The 20,841-nt window shown below is 44.6% G+C and overlaps 1 protein-coding gene across 1 annotated transcript in view; it reads right to left on the bottom strand.

The window, feature by feature from the left end:
• PCSK6 (proprotein convertase subtilisin/kexin type 6) overlaps positions 1-20,841 on the bottom strand; it is a 1,486,774-nt gene that overhangs the window by 348,560 nt on the left and 1,117,373 nt on the right. Inside the window, exons 10-12 of the mRNA XM_078683097.1 lie at positions 18,297-18,400; positions 9,134-9,251; positions 2,544-2,732 (exon numbers count right to left, since the gene is read on the bottom strand). Of these exons, the coding sequence (XP_078539223.1) occupies positions 2,544-2,732; positions 9,134-9,251; positions 18,297-18,400 (411 nt within the window). The remainder of the gene's footprint in view (positions 1-2,543; positions 2,733-9,133; positions 9,252-18,296; positions 18,401-20,841) is intronic.

Raw genomic sequence — 20,841 nt, 5'->3', positions numbered from 1 at the left:
AAAGGTCATGTTTAAGTCACCAGCGATTATCATATTATTTTCACAAGGATGCAAGCCAATCAAATAATCTAGAGCTACCAGAGCCTGGGATTTCCTTCCTCCTGGCCCTCTAACATACACGTTATAAATGTCTAAAGTACCCTCACTCCCCATTGTTAGCCTAATCATCTGGATGTCTTTGTTGTAGGTTTGGACCTCTATCACTTTTTCAAATAGTTCTTGTCGTAACCAGATGGTTAGCCCCCCTTTTGGCTGACCTTTTGGGCCCTTCGATGCCAGGACAGAAAAGTTAAAAAATCCCTGAAGGAACTGTGGCTCACAGGCCCAGGTCTCCTGGAAGAGGCAGATATCAAACCTCGTTATAAAGGAAAGCCATTCGGGTGATTGCAATCTAGTACCCAGTCCCGCGATATTCCAGGAAATTATCTTACCCCCTTCTCCGCTAGATTCCTGAACTAGCACTGTGTTGGCTAGGCTAGATATGCTTGGACCCTTTATCCTAGCAGAAGCCATTCCAGCATTTAGAATTAAGTTGGGGACATAAGATATCACACTAGCAGTAGCGCTGGGCTGGTTGTGTTCTACAATCATAATTAATTCATTGAGGGTTTTTCACCTCTATGTTCAATTGCTGAATGTTTACACAAATCTAACCCTGGCTCTTGTGTTTCTTATTTCAGGCAGCCACAAGGTCGTAGGCCATGTGGATTTTTAGTGAATCCACATCTGCATCAAGTGAGTGGTTTGTGGTCAGAGTGCACCTATGTTATTTATAGATCCCTCCAACAGAATTACATGACAGTAATACTCCTTTGTACTTGTTTAGGAAGAGTTTGTTCATTCATAGCCCATGATGACACACAAGGATTGCCACAAGGCCACAGGCTACGTTGGATTTTAACCTAATCCATATATGTACATGTATATATTTCAGAGGGTCCTGCCGAATTTACCCTGACACACCAACTCACCACGAAGTAAGTGGGTCTGGTCATTATGACTAATTAGTGACAACCTTATATCCCTTAATTGTGCTAGTGCTGACACATGCTCCATTTTATTTTCAGCTTTCTATGAGTCCTCTTTACTCGCCTCCTTGATGCAGGAGCCTAAGGGCCCACCATTTCGATAACTACTGTCTGATTCATCTAGCTGGTCCTAATTGGTAACATTTATTGTTTTTTCATAATAAAATTACATTCGTACCCTCCATCACTTGATTAATCAGACCAAAAAATGTAATTACTCCTAGTTGTCTCTATATGTCCTGATGACGACCCACACACAACAAGTGGGCCGAAACGTCGACAGTCTTTCTTGTTTTGTCAAGTACAGACAACAGAAAATAACTGTCTGTGTCACAAGGATACTATGTTTTCTTGCATAATTCACCTACATGTAGCTGGATAGGTTTCTATCAGTCTGTGATGTATATATTGCACATCGCCCTTCCTCTTCTACAACCCTCACAAGCGCACGCTTCCTCCTGAGCAGCCTCTCCTTCCATTTTCTGGAGCACCGATTTTAGAAATGTACAGATAACTGTGCTGTCCCCTGAACATACAAGCATATTATGATTATGACTAAATCGCATTTAATTGATTTATTAAGGTTATTTTCTGATTTCTGTGTAAAACTAATCTCCGCTGTGACCATTATCTTTGTACTGCACTCAATTTACTGAGCCTTACCAGCCCATTTTTCCTAAGTAAGATGCAGAGTCTCCTGAGGGCCACAATGAATATTTTAAAATATTGTGCTCCTTATGGAAAGCACTAGATGGTCATGCCCCCCATTTTCTGTGACAGCTGCTCTGGAGTAAACATATGTATTAATTATGTATGCCCTGACCCTAGGAGTATCTTGGCATGGATTAAGAGATACTTACTTTAATCAAGCTCAATATTATTCCTTATTCATTTTGTCAATCTAATAACGATGAAATGCTTAACTTTAATCAAACCTTTGACTAAGCTGGTGTCAAATATAGTAAGTTGAATGCATTTCTCCACTAAGCCACCATACACAGACATGTTATCCTCCCTGGGATTTGAGAGTGGGTGATTACCAACCTAAGCTATCTAATTCTGCCATGAGACTCCTGCCTCTGTAACATCCTACCAACTGCTCTGCGAGTGGAAAATGTCTATTTGGGTTTAGCAAACATCTAAATCTACTGTTTCTACTCTGTATCTATGTACACAAGTTGTCTTCCTTCTTCATAACAAGCCCCAGGAAACCACTTCTGGAAGTAGTGGGTGCTACATATGGATATACATATGCATTCATATGCATTCATAACAAATAAAAAAACTTCTCTTAAAGTGTTTAAATAAGTGTAAGACGGATCGTAATGAAAATAGCGTTTCTTGATGTTAATTTAATTTCTTTAGAATTTTTGCCTACTCATCAAGCACTGTGTGACATTTCAGTACTCCTCCTCCAATGACTATAACACAGACAAGATTGTATTTGTCTTGCTTTCGCAACTAGCAGGCACATCACAGAGCCATGAGGCTGCTTTGAGTTGTGTCTTACTTTACCTCCTTGCCAAGAGCTGTGACTTTGTCCCAGAGGGAGATATGAGGAAAATCTGTAGATCTCCTCGTCGAGGATGAGCTATAGTCACTTTCACCACAACATGCTCCAAATACACAACATGCTGGTCATAGAGGTCTGCACAAGCGTTGGTTACTGTGGTCGATCGGATAACCTGCTCAGCCCGGATGAATCTGTAGGGGATAAAAAAAGTCATTAGTACATCGCCAAATGAGACAACTACACAGCAACCGTTGCTGAGTGTCCAAAGAATATCCCACGTGTTATGTTAAATGGTTTACTGAGTACTTGCTTGCTTTTAAGATCTCTTGCCACATATAAGAGCAATATGGACTCGAAATACCAATGGGAAGTGCCATTTATGCAAAACAAGGTTATACTAAGAATGATGAAACAGAATTTATGAAATACGCAGGTATTTAGTTCCTTCCCTGAAACCCCCATCTACCCAGAATAGCTCACATAAACAAATGTTGGAGATTGGTACCAAAGCTTAAATGGTCTGCTTCATTTACTATATTTTCTTACACTCTGAGCCTTCAATAAGAGATCATTCCATGATGAAAAAGAGAGCCCATTTGTAAGAGGGTCAATAGAGAAAGAAGACTTTAGAACGAATGTGCCAAGACACCAGTGGCAACTGAAAAGAGTGTATCTGTAAATATGTAAGCTCCCAGCATTTCAATAAACACAAGAGACATGCTGCTGCAGTAGTTAATTTGTAAAAAAAAATAATAGTAAGTGCCGGGACTCTCTTCAGGAGGCAGCTTGCACCAGACAATTTCTCCTGTAATGCTGTCTAAAAACAGAGCCAACTACTAACCAGGAAGTGGGGAAAGGATGTGGCATAATGACCAGAGCTGCTGACTTTGGAGCCGAGGAACCATGTTTGAGTCTTGGCATCGGCTCAACATCGTGTGCTTCAGGGCAAATCACTTAATCGCCCCCTGCCTACCAAAAATGAGTGTGTTCTTAACTGGTGCTCATGAAACTAAAGCGCCAGTGTTCATGATTAAGTGCCGGTGTTGAGCACCAGAAACCACTGGCTCAAATTAAGCACTGTTGCTGTATTGTAAGGCCTTTGAAACTAGATAATGAATAAGCCCTAGATACAACGTGTTAGCATTATGAGTGAGTGAGTGCTGCAAAACAATTACAGCATGGACCCACAGGAGGGTATGCCATATAAGGATGCAACTTCTGCATTTGGGATAGGTATAATTATTCTGCATTTAGTATGGCAGACCCTGGCAGCTAGTTGGAAATTATTTGGTCAAACACAGATTCGGACCTGGAAATCCAGACAGTGAAATGCGGTCAGACCACAAGTTGGAATGCAAAGATTTAGTCGAGTGCTTGAATCTTAGTTTAAGCAGGGTTAATTTTGAGTCCCACAGATGAGAAGAATGACAGCGGCACTCCAGTCTTGAAGATAAATGCATTTATTTGGCACGTACCTTGAATAGTGGAGCGCCATAACAAAGAACCAAAAGGAGGCGTGATCACAACAGCATCAGCCATGATGTTTTAATCTCACTCTGTATCAAGAAACCTGTCTGTACAAACCAGAGTACTATGTCATTGAGCAATTGCCAGGAACTCGTCATCTGACCAAATTAAGGGGAGCCTCTTACTCATAATAGCCTAAGTGTCAAAATGAAACAAGCATTTACAATGCAATAGGTCTCGCAGCATTAAAGTTTGAGTTATTGGCATTGTGTATGACAATGCCAATAGTCATAACTTTCGCAAATGTGACACCTATTGCATTTGTACTGCAATATGTGTTGAGAGTGAGTGAGTCAGTGAGTGAGAATGAGTGGGCGAGTCAGTCAGTGGGCGAGTCAGTCAGTGAGTGAGTCAGTTAGTTAGTGAGTGAGAGAGAGTGGGTGAGTCGGTCAGTGAGAGTCTGGACAGTGAATGAGTGAGTTAGTGAGTGGGAGAGTCAGTCAGTGAGAGTCTGGTAGTGACAGTGAGTGAGTGAGAGAATGGGAGAGTCTGTCATGATAGTGAGAGAATCAGTGGGAGTGAGAGAATCAGTGGGAGTGAGAGTCAGTGTGAGTGAGAGTCAGTGTGAGTGAGAGTCAGTGTGAGAGAGAGTTAGTGTGAGTGAGTCAGTGAGAGTGAGAGTTTGTGAGAGTGTGAGAGAGGGAGAGTCTGTGAGAGTGTGATAGTTAGTGCGAGTAGTGTGCTGGGTGCAGGAAGGCTGACACATCCCACTCCTTCCCCCAGTAGGCCCCCAGAAAACACTTCAACAGAAAAGCAACAGGGTCACAGGAAAGGGCAGGAAACACACACACACCAAGGGTGTCCACGAGAGCCATGAAAACTTCTGCGAAGGCAGAGCCCTACGTAGAAATGCAGCGGCACAGAGTGCTTTTAACACTCCTCACCTCTCCTTCTTTCACATCTACCCTTCTACTGGTTTACTGTTTTCTTTATTTTTTAAACATCCCAAAGCACCAACAAAATTGACCCTCGCCCCGTTCTGCTCTAGGAGTGCCGTCTGCCCTTTGTGTCTGGAGTTCGGAGGGAGCCATCTGTGCCCCAGAGGACGGTCTCGTGAAGGAACAGTGACTGGGGACTTCCACGCAAACAGTGACCATGGGGAGCAGCAAATTAAGACGGGCAGAAAGGCAAAATCTTATATCCCTTAAATACAGAAATAAATGTTTATAGAGACGCTTTATTGTGATCATATCTATGAGAGAAAAATATGGACACAGTCGGAGTGCAAGCCTAAAATTAGCAGTCTGTCCTTCGTTGCAATCGAACCCTTTTTGCTGCGACGGGGAAATGCGCTTGTTTATTATGGACACAAGACGGCACACGGGTTTTTGCTCAGTGAGTATAAAGCCACAGAATTTAAATTTTACAACAGGGCAGTGGATGAGCTGAGACTTTTTTTCAATTGGAAGTGTGTTTATCATTAGTCTGAAGAGCAATAACCCCAACCCCCACTGCCAGGCATAGTGGGTGGGTCTCCGCGTTGCCATGTGAGTTCTTAGGAAAGTATGCCGATGTTCGGAAACATCAAAACGTTACAAGAAAAAAGCACACGTTTTTGAAGGAGCAGTAGTAGGGCTGAGAGAAGAGGAGGGTTGGGAAGACTCATTTTTATTAGTCATATCGTGCTTTGGGGAAGGAGTGCAAGGGTGGGGGTGAGGGGGCCTGCCGGAGACCGAAAGAGCAAAGGACATAAAACAAGTAACAACAGACAGAGATACACACAGGTAAGAGCGGCACACAAGCGGGTAAACAGAGACGCACAGACAACAAGAGGAGGGAGAGAGAAGAGAAACGAAGATAAGTGAGAGGGAGAGCAGCAAAGAGGTAGTGGAGAAACGGGGAGTAAACTGGTTGTAAAAAGAATAGAGTGAGGAGACGGGCGTTGAAGTTGGGCGGTTGTGAAGAGAAGTGTCTGGAAAGAATGTTAGTGGAATGGAGAAATGGATTTAACAAGACGGAGGGAAGAGAGGGGAGGGGGGAGGGGGGAGGAGAAATGCGACACGCAGGCAGGATGACTCAGGGGAGGGGGCGGAGCAGGGCAGAGCGGCATGTGGGTGTGAAGAACCGGGCCTTTGAAGTGAAGCTAAGCTTCACTTCAAAGGTGTCGGAGGAATGCGGGCGGCTGTGCACGCGCTTTTAAGCTCAATGCACATGCGCATTGAGCTTAAAAGTCACGGGCACTGCAAGGAATCGCCACGATTCCTTGCAAGTTAGATAAAGTGTAGATGAGCCCCTATAGTCTCGCTTGCTCGATGCGCATGCGCATCGACAGGCGAGACCTAAAAACACACTATGCCTAATTATTATCCTGTTATGAGTGAAAACAATTCTTCATCAATATCCCTTGCACCTGATAAGGTATCTGCAAGTGTTATTGCTGATTCAGTAAAACCTTCACCTTTAAGGGTGGATTTTACCCTGGATTGTCTTGACACTAGTCATTTGCCAACTTAACACAGACAAGATTGTCTGTGAAGTGTTTAACAAGCCTAATTTAATCCAGTGATACATCTTTGGGATCAGCACTCAGCAGTGCAAGATGAGAATGGGTGTGAGCATTCTCAATTATATTTTACTTTTTAATCAATCTCTTAGTAACGAAATATGCTTCGCTTTCAGATGCGCTTGAGCCTACTTCTGTCAAGGAGCATATTATTCCTCAACTGTAGATAAGCAACCAGACTATTTCTGCAATAACGCTCTCTCTCCAAACAACTTTAATGTCAGTGGTAAAGTTATTAACTAAACAATTGCCTATCCAGGACCTTTCGATGAATATGCTTAATTCCATTGTGCAGTCATTAGTAAATCTCCATTTCTTAAACAAACTTTCACAAAAAGAAATTCAAACACAGAATCAGTGTTCTGTTTTTTTGCTCAAGTTCTCCAAAACCATATATTTTAATTGAAGCAAAACTATTGGTTCCGGCATCCTCTGTGGATACACATCAAACTATAAGCACCTCAGAGTTAGGCCACTTAGAAAGAAAGGGAAAAAAAGTGAAAATAAGACAGCTATAGTTATTGATTCAGATCATGATGAAATAAATAATGCCATGGGTACTATTCCTAAAATAAATTAATCAAAAAAAGGAGAAGAGAAAGTTAATCTTAAAATTTGTGCTAATGGAAACAGACATGGTCCCATTAGTCCAATAAAATCAACCTAAACATAAAATACAAAACGTTAAGAAATCGAAGGATTGGGCTACTGTCCTGATCTTGCAGTGCCTCACAGGAGCCTAACCACATCCTACCGCACATAAGATGGCTACACAACGCTGCCCTATCGTGACCTTACATACTTTTAAGGGCATCGCCCGATCATCTTCCCTCCCCCTTAGTCACCATATATTGTAATACTGGTGCACCTGTGTTGTGTCCTCATACTCATGGTTACCAGAATGTGGAGTGGGATCCCTGTAGGGGTTCCATGTGGAGGGTTCGGGGTCCGACAGTGACGCTGGGAAGCACACGGGAGCTGCAGATGTATCGGGCTGTGCTTGTTGTGCTGTCTACAATAAAGAGGCAGTTTCATCTACTTCACCTTCTTCAAGTGTGTTATTGACATCTAGATGAACCCACTACAACCTGGTATGGTTCACCACTTTAAAAAGGCAAGCATTGATGCTGGCCCTCTTCCATGGAGCTCTGCTGGCCCGCAGGAACACAGAGGTTTATACTCACTGGCTCAAGTAATCCAAATACACTCCGAGAGCAAGGGTCTTAAAACTGGGCGTAGGCCCCCATGGGGCCCTCAAGTGATCCCAGGGGGGCACCAGTCTCCCTATCCTTTGGCTCTCCTCCCCTCTTTGTTCTGTATCACACCTGATACTACTGTTAAGCGCTCTGATACCCTCACGAGTCTAGTTTGCGCTCTATAAAACACTAAATAAATAAAAATAAATAAAATGAAGCATTATGTTGATAACAGAGTTTTATTTTAAGCAGAAAAAAAGGAATAGCATTAAGCCGCTCCGTAATGGGCCATCACTAACATCTTGTGTCATTTATATCCTAGATGGGAGTGTGTGTCAAAAGGGAAAGAACTCCAACTATTCTTCAAAAACTCCACTCCCATTTCTAATAATCACACTGTGGATACTTTTAAATGCTAATAAGGCCTGCCTGACCAGAATAGAAAGTTTGGCAATCATATATTTGATTGCATTTTTTTAAACAGTAACAACACTTAACTGCATTGTGTAAATATGTTTAGACATATTTAAACATTATCAATTTAATAGAATAAATGTAAAAAAATTCAGAGTGGGACCAGATGTTCTCCCCCCCCCCCCCCGGGGGTCGCAGCATTAAATATTTTGAAGACCACTGTCATAGAGGGACCTCGGTCTTCTCCTTCTCAACCCCCTCGCCCCTCCAGTGAACATTGCTGCATACAACAAACTAAATTACACTAGGTATCACACCATTGGGCACAGCCTTGTATAGGCCCAATCCCAATTATATGTTGTCTAAATGCCGCAGTATGGCTCCATGGGCCGCAGTAGCTACACACCCAGACTATTTGGATTTTAGTTTTATATATTATCACCTTTTTAGATACCTTGGCAATACTGTTTTTCCCATCCGTTGTAAATGTTAATGTGTGTATACATTTATTAAATCTATTTCAGCATTATGAATAAATATTGCATATTTTTACATGACCTTTTATTCTATCTGCAAATTTATATGTACAAAGTTTTTTTCTATTGCAATATTTCTGTGGAAATATTTCTTAAAAGTGAGATATCAACTACAGAGGAATTTCAATTGGGTTTTGATTATTGACAGATTGTCATTTAAGAAAGATCCATAACTTAGTTTGAACTGTTTTTTTTTTAACTTAGGTTATTTTAATATAATATATGTTGATCTCAAAGTAAAAACTCACTGTGCATGCAAGGTATTTCTCTCATTTCCTCCTATCCCACCAACCGCCAAGCCAAGAAGGACTCCAACAGAACAAGGCAAATGTCAAAGCTTTAGTGAACCACAAAACAAGTGTACCTATCCATTAAGTCTCTCTAAATGACACATAAAACAGATTCACTAAGCTTACCTTGGTCTCCGATCCGAGCTTCCAATGCAAACATGCTGCAGTGGGACAGACTTCCATTTTTTTGCTTCAACGACCATACTTTCTGCATCAACCAAACCAAATCCATAGAGGTGGCTAACTGAAAAGACAGAAGGCTCAGAGTTCTGCTTTTACACATGTAGGAGAATTATTTGTGAGTGGTCCGAGACTCCAGACATCAATAATATAATTACTTTTTTACCCATCATATTTTACCATTACCATGACTATTTTTCTTGTGTCACTCTACTTGTTTACTTTAAAGTCCCACCTAATTAGTCCTTGTTCATTAAATGCATACTTTTATTGGGGTGAGGTTTTGTTTCTGCTTTTGGGGCAGATGAAAAGAAACAAATACTAAAGAAAGAAATATTTTCCGAAAGTTGGGGAACACTAGTCATTTTTTTTAAAAGTGGTAACACTACTTACCCAGTGAGCTCGTTGGTGGCACTCTCAAACACCCACTGTCTGAAGACACTGACCAGCCCAGGACTCCACCACGTTAACTGACTACGACTAACTCCAAGAGGTGGAGATACACTGAAAGCCACTTATCACCAGTCCCCATACAATAAGTATTTTTGTTGAGTAGAGTGGGCAGCAAACAATTTGACCAATTAAGTAATAGGCAGTGCCGCTACATTTTTCCATTGTAATTTTTAGTCAGGCACATGGTCTTCTGCTTGCCTGAGGCCGCACACAGCAGATACATGCCTTAGTAAAAAAGCTAAAGTAAATGGCCAACAAGGAGATCAATCACAAAACCAAAGAAATACTGCAAATAAATGGTGTAGGAAATGTCCCAATGATGATAAATCTGTGTGAAAGTAGTGAAATGTATGTCAGCATTTCGGTCTCAAGATTATCTCTATTTAAGTGGCGGCTCCGAGCGTCCCCCCACTGCTCTGCAGCAGGAATATATAATATTGACGTAATGTTATTATCATTTTATTTTGTCCTCCTGCTGCGGCCGTTGTGCATGAAAGGGCAGGGCAGGGCTGTAGAGCAAGGGATGAGTGGTAGAACCCTCCAAAGTCGCAATGACTGTTTGGTCGGCCTTCTCCATTACTTTCACATAGATTTATCATCATTGGGACATTTCCTACACCTCAGGGATACACTCTCCAGGAATGTTCCTTGTATTAAGAATGGAACACACATTTCTGTGTCACTGGATATGGAACTATATGCAACTAATAGCTGGATAGATGTCTATATTTAGTTTTGCGGTTAAAGGAACCCCTTGAAACCACTTGTTAAAATACAAACCAACTGATTTTCATTATATTTCTGGTAAGCCTGCTTTTCAATATAGGGGCCGAATATGATGTCGGGCTGACCATTTCGTAAATGGGACCGACGACCTCCGGTCGGCAATCCTGACTGCTTGATTAGGATGCGGATGAACATTGCTCGGTCGCATTCTGACATTTCCCTATGGGAGCATGTGTTATGGATGTAAACGGACGGAGGTGGTGTTAATCCCTGTACTTCGTGGCAGGCACCTCAAGGTGCCTACCACGGGGTGCAGGGATTAACGGGGGCACCAAAGGTGCCACTTCAGCCCCCAACCGGAGGCCGCGTACATAAGGGGGCCCTGCGAGGGGCCCCCAAACACGCTTTCCGATAGTGTTTCCATGTCAGAAAAGATGGCATGGAAACCCTGTGGAAAACCATGCATAATAATCCCAAGGCAGAAAGGCCGCCCTTTGGGATTACAGGCCGGCCTCCGACTAGCCGACGGGTTCAAGGAGCCTGACGGAAGCCAGTCGGAATGACCGGCTGGTTTAAATTCCGACCGGCTGATTCATAATCAGCCGGTCGGAATTGAAACCGACGATGGCGGTCGGAATTTGACCGCCTTCGTAAATAAGCTCCTTACTGTTTTTGTAATATCAGATATCTAATTACTTCATGTGAATTTCGTTCAGTGTGTTATAGGTTTCTAAACACAAATATATATTTACAATATTTCTTTGTTTTTGTAAATAATCCTCTTGTTGGCCATTTAAGTTAGTTCATACTGTTGCCTGACCTCACAAGAGGTTATTGAGGTGTCATTGTTCCTTCCGTAATAGAGTAACAAGCGAGCAAATGCAGATACTGTATATCTTGTAGATATTCAAATGCCATTATGGTCAGCCTAAAACTGAAACATAAGGTAACAGATTGAGGAATACCTTCTTTGAAAGAGACTCTTCAGCTTCTTAGAGTGTTCTGCCAAAGACATAGAATTATGTATGATCAGATACAAGGCAAGCCTTGTATATACCCATAGCGAAATGACTCATCATTGTTACAGAACATTGTAGTATACAAATGTGTAACTGTGTTTCTCTTGATCACAGACATCCAAAATTACAAGCCTTTTTTCACAAACTTTTTTAATTTAATTGTGCCCATTTGAGCAAGAAAGAATTTAGCATTTGGCTCTTTAGGTCTTGACTACCAGACAACTTTTAGCTGTATATTCACAGAAGCCTTATGGACCATATAAAAAATGTATAGAGGGCTTGCATCCCGCCCATTGCTTACCATTGGTTGTCTTTGTCATGTATTTGCTTGTTTGTTATTTGATGGCTTGCTTCCTCTTCTAGTGTTAGTCCCTCTGCTGGAGCATATCCTCTTTAGCATCCTTTTGACTGGCTGACTTGTACCCTTAGGGTGCTTGCATTCCGGGAACTACTTTGTTCTTTTTCATTAAGCACTCCAAGAGAGTGCATGTATATTGTTGTTCTCTCTCTCATGTGCTGCTAACCTCCAACTCACCTGCCTCACCTTTTGCTTTCCCTTCATCGGCATCCCCACCCACTTCTCCATTCCTCCTCTACACTTCGAGGACTTTTTATTTTTATTCTTTATTTTTTGGCGAAGGCCTGGCAGCTGCTATTTGCTTTTTGACCGCTCCATATTCTAAATGTTGCTTTTGGGCAAAAGCAAATGTCTTCATACAAGCAAAATTACAAAATGATGTGGTCGGAAGCAGCAGCCAACCCAACCGCCTTCTTTTTCAGTGTTTGCTGATGCTGCACAGCCTTGGCAAAAAGCATTGACAAAGTCAAGAGATCAACAGAGGGCGCCTACATTGGCAATGCCTGTTTTAGACAAACATTTGCTTTGTTTACGTCTGTTCTTTGCTGTCTCTGCAACAGCAAGGAGCTGAAAATGACTTTGCCTTAAAATGTGGTCATTGAAAAAATCAATAAAAGAATACAGGTATATGTCTCCTTTCAGTATAGGGGCTTGGAGATTGACTAATACCCTGCAGCACCATTGTCACTACTGCATAGGTCCTACTAGGACTTGTCACCCCAGGACTCAGTGGAGGAGGAAAGCCTGATGACAATACCATTGCTCCTGGCACCAATTTCCATGCGACCATGCATACTTGACTCCTCTCTTGCTTGGGAGCAAGCCAGCCCTGCCACTGCAGAAGATGACTCAATGTCTGCGGCACCTCTTGAGCCATGCTGTAAGCTGCACATAGGCTGGTAAGGCTGTGTCTGCAAACACTTGCCTCCATCTGGCCACCACAGGGTAGTTCCAGTATTGCAAATTACCAACTCAGTAGATTGGCGAAGGAGGCCTCCTGCAGTCACAAAACAGGCTCCTCGAGCCATATCATACAAAGAGAACCACCAAAGATCACATGCAAGACTCCAGGCACAGGGTAGGCCACAGTCTGCTACAGACCGTTCCATATGCCCCATACAGCCCCAAAGCGGTCACAAATATATATGTATATATACATACATATATATATATATATATATATATATATATATATATATATATATATTTTTTTTTTTTTTTTTGAGAAGTGAATCAAGGAGCTACAGTGTAATAAATCACTTGCGAGACCAAGAGTTTTGGGCCTGCAACCATGTGTATAAATGTTCACCTCCCCCAGAACAGGCGACTACGAAAGGGTTTGGAGAGGCGGGGAGGCGGGACCCTGCAGTCTTTGGGGTAGGCCCCTGGTCATCTTGCTTAGTCTTGAACTCCATTTAGTGGAAAAGCTCCAACCATGCAGTACAAAAACGAACCATTTATGGACGCTATATCTTCTACTGATGCAGCTCACTGTTTGAATGGGCAACTCTCGCTTTATCATTGCAGCACATTGGCATACTTTTGTGCTATCAAAATGTGACGCATTCTTTGCCAGTCTCAAGTGCTCATTCTTAAACATGGATACTATAAAGGACATGTGATGATTTTCAACACAAGCTTTGAAATGCAGCATACCAGTGACCTGAATGAATGAATGAATGAATGAATGAATTTGAGTTTTTCTATAGCGCATGGCTGCCCGGGAGCGTCCCAGCGCTGAGATTGCAAGAAACAGCTGAGGGTGGAAGTGGAGGGATGAGGAGAAAGGTTATTGAGGGAAAAGGTGAGTTTTGAGAAGTTTCCGGAATTTCATGTGATTCGGCTCGGAGCGAAATTGGATTGGCAAAGTATTCCAGATGGTTGCGGCCATGACCGAGAACCGACGTCCTCCAGTCCGGGCTTTTTTAATTCGATGTACCGTGGCCAGGTTGCCTTGGGCTGATCGTAGGGACCTACTGGGTTTATATAGGGAGAGCATGGTTTTCAGCATTGGGGGTCCTTGATTTTGCAAGGCTCTGTGAGTGGAGCATAGAGCTTTAAATTTTACCCTTTCACGGATCGGCAGCCAATGTAGTGCTTTAAGGGCAGGTTTGGCTGATGCTCTGCGAGAGGTCCCCGTGAGGATCCTTGCAGCGGCATTTTGTGTTCTCTGTAGAACATTGATCGTGGCTTCAGGGGCAGCCAGGAAGAGGGTGTTGCAGTAGTCTAATCTTGACAATATTAGACCTTGAATGAGCGTTTTTTGGGATGATGCCGGGAGTAGTGGGAGAATTTTTCTGGTTGACCGTAGTAGACCCACACATGTACCGGCTGTTTTTTTTGCCTGTGTTATCATGGAGAGGTTCTGTTCCAGCCAAAAGCCCAGACTCTTAATCTCAGTTTTGAGTTCTGGGAGGGGTCCTAGGCATGGAGGCCACATGGTAGAGGGGAGGGATGGTAATTGATGTCCCAGAAGCATGAGCTCAGTCTTTGAGCCGTTGAGCTTCAGCCTTGAGTTGGACATCCAGCCATGAATACCTTCTAGGCAGTCATGGAGGTTTTTCAGTTTGTCCTCTTCTAGCGAAAATGAAACAACCATCTGGGTGTCGTCAGCATATGTGACGGCTTTTATCCCAAAAGGGGTGACCACATCCTCCAGGGGGGCCATGTATGTATTAAAAAGTGTAGGGCTCAATGACGAGCCCTGGGGAACCCCACATTGGAGGGGGAGGATGTCTGATCGTATGTTCCCTTCGCAGACCTGAAAGGTACGGTTTTCTAAGAAGGATGAGAGCCAACGAAGTGCCGTGCCCCTCACTCCCAACCCGGATAGTCGCTGGATTAGGATCTTATGGTCCACCGTATCAAATGCAGCGCTTAGATCCAGGAGGATCAGTAAAACCGATCCCCCTGAATCCAAGATGCATCTGGTCTCCTCGACCACTTTCAGGAGAGCTGTCTCGGTCCCCTGCCCTGGACGGAAGCCTGTCTGTGAGGGGCGAAGGAGATTGTTAGATTCGAGAAAGGTTGACAATTGCTGATTGACCGCCCTCTCTGCAATCTTGCTCAGGCCTGGTAAAAGAGAGATTGGACGAAGGTTGGACAGATCTGAGGGGTCGTGGCCTGGTTTCTTCTGTAATGCCTTGACAATTGCGTGTTTCCAATTGGGGGGGACTACTCCTTGGCTAAGGGAGGCGTTGATAAGGTTGGTGGCCAGGTAAGCGATAGTGGGTCCAATTTGTTTAAGGATACGGATGGGGGCGGGATCGTTGGGGGAGCCACTTTTCAAATCTGAGAGGGCTTTCAAAAAGTCCTCATTGGACATCAGATTAAAGTTATCCAGCGTTGGACTGGTGATGGAGGATATAGAGGCAACCAGGGAACTGTTATCAGCTTTGGGTGGGAGTGATTGCAGAATATTGGTGATTTTATTCTGGAAAAAAACAGCTATTTGGTTGCATCTAGCAACCGTGGGTTGTTGATTAGAGGGGGGATTGGATATTTTAAGGAGCTCTTTGACTATTTTATAAGTCTCACGAGTTGAATTAGATGCTTCTTTAATTTTCTTTTCAAAAAAGGAGGATTGGGCTGCTTTACGGGCTGCTTTGTAGGACCTCATTGCTGTTTTGTATTCTTCCTTGATAAGAGGATCCCAGTTTTTCCTCCATTTTCTCTCGTGGATTTTGCAGATTTTCCTTAGGTTCCGGAGTTCTTGTGAGTACCATGGAGATTTGAATGTCTTACTTTTTTTCTTTAGGTCTGTTTTAGGGGCGATTATGTCCAGGGAAGAGGTAAGCCAACTGGTAAAGTTATTGTCTGCTTTTGCAGGGTCGGAGTCTGCCAGAGGAGCGGAGCGTGTTAGCTCCTGGGTCCAGTGCTCAAATGAGAGTCTGGACCATATTCTATTGTGTTCTTTGGGGGTAGGTATGTGGGTAGTTTTTGAGGGAGTTTGCCAGGTAAATGGGATGAGAAAATGATCCGACCAGGGGAGCGGGAGTGAAGGTTGAGCTTCGATTTTCGGCAGATTGGTGAAAAGAGGGTCCAAAAGATGTCCCTTGACATGGGTTGCCTCTGAATTGATTAAGTGAAGATCAAGTACTTTTAGTTCAGAAATTAGGTTCCCAGCAATTTTGTCTGTGCTATCCTCAAAGTGCAGGTTTAAGTCTCCGAGCAAGATGAAATTTGGGGCCGAGGTGCAGGATGAAATAGAGGACTCTAGTAATGAGCTCACAAAGTTTCCTAGGCTGCTAGGAGGTCGGTATATAAGGATACCTGAAAGAGAATTGTTGGGAGTTATTTGAATTGAGAAGTGGACGCTTTCGCAATCCTCAATTCCTCCTGCTTGTAACCTGCATATGAAGGAGTTTCTATAGACCGTCGCTAGTCCACCTCCTTTTCCCTTCATTCTGTTCTGATATTGAATAAGGTAGTCTTGGGGAAGCATGTTAACAATGTCGGCTTCGGAATGAGACGTTAACCACGTTTCCGTTAGGAAAAGAATATCTAATTTTAAGTCTTGAATCAGAATTTTAATCTCAAGAGCATGCTTAGGGGCTGATCTACAATTCAACAGAGCCAGGCTAATACAAGTGGGTGACTGGTGGATGGGTGACCCAGAGGACCCGTCTTGGGGCGTAGACGAGTGGTTGGGTGTCGGAGATGGGGCTGGCGTGCAGAATTGTAAAAGATAGTCGCGTGAGTGTCTGATCCGGTGACTATGAGGAACGGGTATAGTGGGTGGCCCTGTGCCCGGCCTGGCCCGGACGGGCCCAGACGGGCTTGCCTCTGGCGCGCCTCTGGCGCGCCATCGGCGCGCCCGCTGCGCCCGCCCGCTGCGCGGACGGGAAGGAGGCTCCATTTTATAGTGGATTGGGCCCAAATCGCCCAGCCACTAGAGCGCTGTCCAGGCCCCGACTCAAGATGGCGGCCGTGGATTCCTGACCTCGACGGGATTGTTAGTGAGACCGTGAGCCTAGAGAATGGCTTCGTGCCTTTGAAGTATAAGGTACAGTGAGAGCGGCCCAATTTCGTTTTCTGGGGAAGTTTCCAAGGGGAATTACACAGAACACAAAATACACGATAAAAACAGTGGTGGCGATTCAATATTTAAAAGCGTTATGCTAGTGTAAAGTGCAGTGCAATAAAAGATTAAAATAACAAGTAATCTGTTGTTTAGCGGTTTAAACCCCCGGCTTCCGCCTCAGGAGTATGGTGCAATCAATCTGCAGGGATTTCGGTAATCGGCTCTTTTATAGTGGATTGGGCCCAAATCGCCCAGCCACTAGAGCGCTGTCCAGGCCCCGACTCAAGATGGCGGCCGTGGATTCCTGACCTCGAGGGGATTGTTAGTGAGACCGTGAGCCTAGAGAATGGCTTCGTGCCTTTGAAGTATAAGGTACAGTGAGAGCGGCCCAATTTCGTTTTCTGGGGAAGTTTCCAAGGGGAATTACACAGAACACAAAATACACGATAAAAACAGTGGTGGCGATTCAATATTTAAAAGCGTTATGCTAGTGTAAAGTGCAGTGCAATAAAAGATTAAAATAACAAGTAATCTGTTGTTTAGCGGTTTAAACCCCCGGCTTCCGCCTCAGGAGTATGGTGCAACAGCACCCACACACCCAAGGTTGTTCCCTTAACGACAATCGCTTGCTCACCTAGCGCAATGCATACGACCGAAGGGAAGACCGCTTCGTTTTCAAGACGCTGCCTTTGGAACTTTCCCTTCGTTACCCCTTGACCTCCAAAATGAATACTTGGAAATACGGCACGGCCGGAGGCCCATATGCAATAAAAAAAAATTTCATCGACAGAAAATGGGTTAAAACCCTTTACCCTGGCCCTTAGCCCAGGGCCGGCGCTAGGCATGGACAGCGTGGGCAGCTGCCCAGGGCCTCGCACTCAGCCCACCAGCATGGGGCTACGCAAGGGTGATGTGTCCTGTCGGTTCCCTGGCGATCCATTTCAAAGAAAGGTGTCACCTTTCTTTGAAATCGAGGGGCCCCCCTCCCCGGGCCTCTCAGGGATGGAATCTGGATACATAAGGGAGGGAGACGCTCCCTTCAATTGAAAGGAGACCCATTCACAGACACTGTGGGAGGCCCATTGTCCATCATTTTGGCGCCCCCATAGTTTTAACTTTTAGCCCACAAGCAATTCTCACACCTATCGGACTGAAGGTTTGAGAAATGCTTGTGGGCTCAAAGTTAAAACTGTGGGGGGCGACAAAATGCTGGACAATAGGCCTCCCACAGTGTCTGTGAATGGTCTCCTTGCAAGGGGCCACTTATCTACATTAGAGGGGCCTCGCACATTCCCTTTTAGCCCAGGGCCTCGCAAATCTTAGACCCGGCCCTGCCTTAGCCCTTCGCTTCCACATCTGTGTGGAGCGGGTTGGAACTGGTTCAGCTGCGTGTCCCCTGCTGTATGATGCACTTCTGACGTACACATGCACCTTCTTCCCTTGTAACGCACGTGCATGCCTTCGACAGGCAGGACGGTTGCCCTAAATAAATAATAAACACAACACAACCCACAGAGGCCCGAGTCTCACCTTTGCGTCCCGTCCCGGTGGTTTTCCAGTCCGGCGCTCGAAGGTGCACAGGCCGAGAAGTCTTCACTATGATATGCTGGACGTCTCTCCACGTTAAAAGAGGGCTGTAATGAAAGCACAAAACCAAGAACGCGTCACTCTCTAACCAAACATACAGGTCCGTCTGTAGTTGCTGATCCGGGCACCTTGCCTGCTTAGATGCCACAGTATTGGAAGAGTTGCGCTTCACCAATGCCAGAAAACATAACTAGGCAAGAGAGGAATACGTTGGTGGAGGCAAGTAGACCAGCATTTCAGGACTTGTAAGGGTAAAGCCTTTTATTTTGGTTATTAATGAGTACTATTATATAATCGACTTCGTGCAGCAAGACGCACACATCCATTTGTGATTTGTGTCTGGTACCAGTAGACACACAGAGACTTGTAAACACTGGACCATGCCTATGCTTAGCTTAGAGTAAGTAAGCAAAGGAGAACTCTAAATATTGCAACGTATATAGCATGTGGTTACTGTATGTATACACAGACAGTAAACACTGCAGGATTTATGTAGTATGCTTCGTTCAGGCAAGCAACCGGACATGAATGTGTAGCGTGCTATTGGGAACCAACTATGCATTTAAAATTAGGCAAACATAACTGAAAACAGGGGTGTTGCATATGTGTTACGTTTGGTAAGTGAAAGGTGAGTAGAAGAACGTGAGTATGTACATTTGTCCCTCTGTGGCTACTCTATTTTTTGCCTGGATTCGAATTCAGAACGTGCGGAGCAGGGGGTCAGCATTTGGAGCCAACGTTTGAAGGGTGCGGGCATTTTCTGTGTTTGTTGTGGGAGTGTAATAAATGAAAGTTATTACACTATTCTACTGTGCACGTGCTGTCTTCCGACTCAAGTATTACTGCCTAGCAAATGTTAGAAATTGGATTTCTGATTAGCTAGGGTATGCACCTAAGCCAGGCAGAACCCACCACTCTAGTCAGGGCAAGCAGTTACACAACAAAAATAACCCCTGCTCACCCCCTTGGTAGCTTGGTTGAGCAGTCAGGCTTATCCCAGAGGCACGGAGTAAAGCGTTCGTGCAACCCACACACACACCAGTAACACACTAGGCACATCACAAAAGAGACTTCACACAACGGTGTGTAAAAATATTCTTTGTATTGAACATAAAACACTTTAGACCATAATCACATAAATCACTTCACCAACCAGGCGATTGTCATGACATCACTTAGATCATAAATCACTTTTCCATAAGGCAATGGTCAGAACTGCATCGTAGTGCAATCAAGTAAACACTTTATAGGTTGCACAGGTTACAAAAACACCAACACTGCATATAAATGGCAAATCCTGAAGTAATGCCTTTTATCCTGACAAATGCAAGGCATACACAACATAAATCATCACATCAGGAAATGAAATGCAGTAGGTAGGTCAGAAAGAGAAAACGCATGGGTTGCCACACATCATGGTTCATCAATCACCATACCCCATTAGCAACTCATCATCTGCCATAGGCCCATCAACAACAAGTCACAGGAACCCCTGTGCTCCTTTTATATATCATACGATACACAGAGAGAACCTGGCTGTAACAGTAGCATGCATGTAGACCGCAGGAGCGTCTGCGCACCTACTTGTAGGGATACAGTAATCCTAGATTCCTGACTGAGTGCAGAGACACCTGCCTTCTTACAAGGGACAATATGCTAATCCTTGGAACGTTCCCTATTTCACGAAGCAGGGGCCTCCATCGAGAATTTCCCCAGTATGGGCATCGAACAAGAAAATGCCCGCAAGGTATGTCACACGGAGAGTGGGGCTGCACACACACTAATTAGGCAGGGCGACCACGCTGGGTCTCCCGCTCATTGAAAGGGCCAAGTAGCAGCTGCCAGCGAATGTGCGATGCAGCTGCCTCAGCCCCTATTCCTCCCAGAGTATGTCAGAGACCTTGAGGGGACTTGTGCTGCCTCACCCAGGCAGTGCGACTTGGGGCAGAGACACGCCGGTACCTTGTAATCCCCACCACTACTCCCTATTCCAGAGTGAGCCGCTGCTCGCGCCCTGCGACACTCTGTTTCTGCTCTGAGCGGTGCATTGGGTATTAGGTCCTGCCGTCTCCCAGGCTCGCCAGGCTTCTTTCGCTCCGGCTGGGGAGGGGGCGCGGAGGGGGTAAAGAATGCAGGGGGAGATCCCTCTGAGCTCCTGGTGCTTCGTGGGTGCCCGAGGTCAGCACTCACCACAGGCTTCCAACCTGGGACCCGTGGCACATTCTCCATGGGCCGATCTTCATGCAGCGCCTGCCACACTGATGGACAGAGGAGCGCTCACCAAGCATGTCCCTCTCGGGCAAGAGTAGTCACAGGGCGACCACAGAAAGCATCTGTGAACATGTGGAACGCTTCAAACAATACCTGCGCTCCAGATTGGCACCAACAAATCACTCACCATGAGCTGGGGGGAAAAGACGAGCGCTCCTGCACACACTCTCGGTGGAAGCTATCCCCACACGCTTTATTTAGGAAGAGAACAAAGTAA

Source organism: Lissotriton helveticus, chromosome 3_1, assembly GCF_964261635.1.
Source record: "Lissotriton helveticus chromosome 3_1, aLisHel1.1, whole genome shotgun sequence".
Classification (NCBI taxonomy): Eukaryota; Metazoa; Chordata; class Amphibia; order Caudata; family Salamandridae; genus Lissotriton; species Lissotriton helveticus.
Note: the sequence above shows the minus strand (reverse complement) of the source record. Positions and strands in the feature narration are given on the sequence as shown.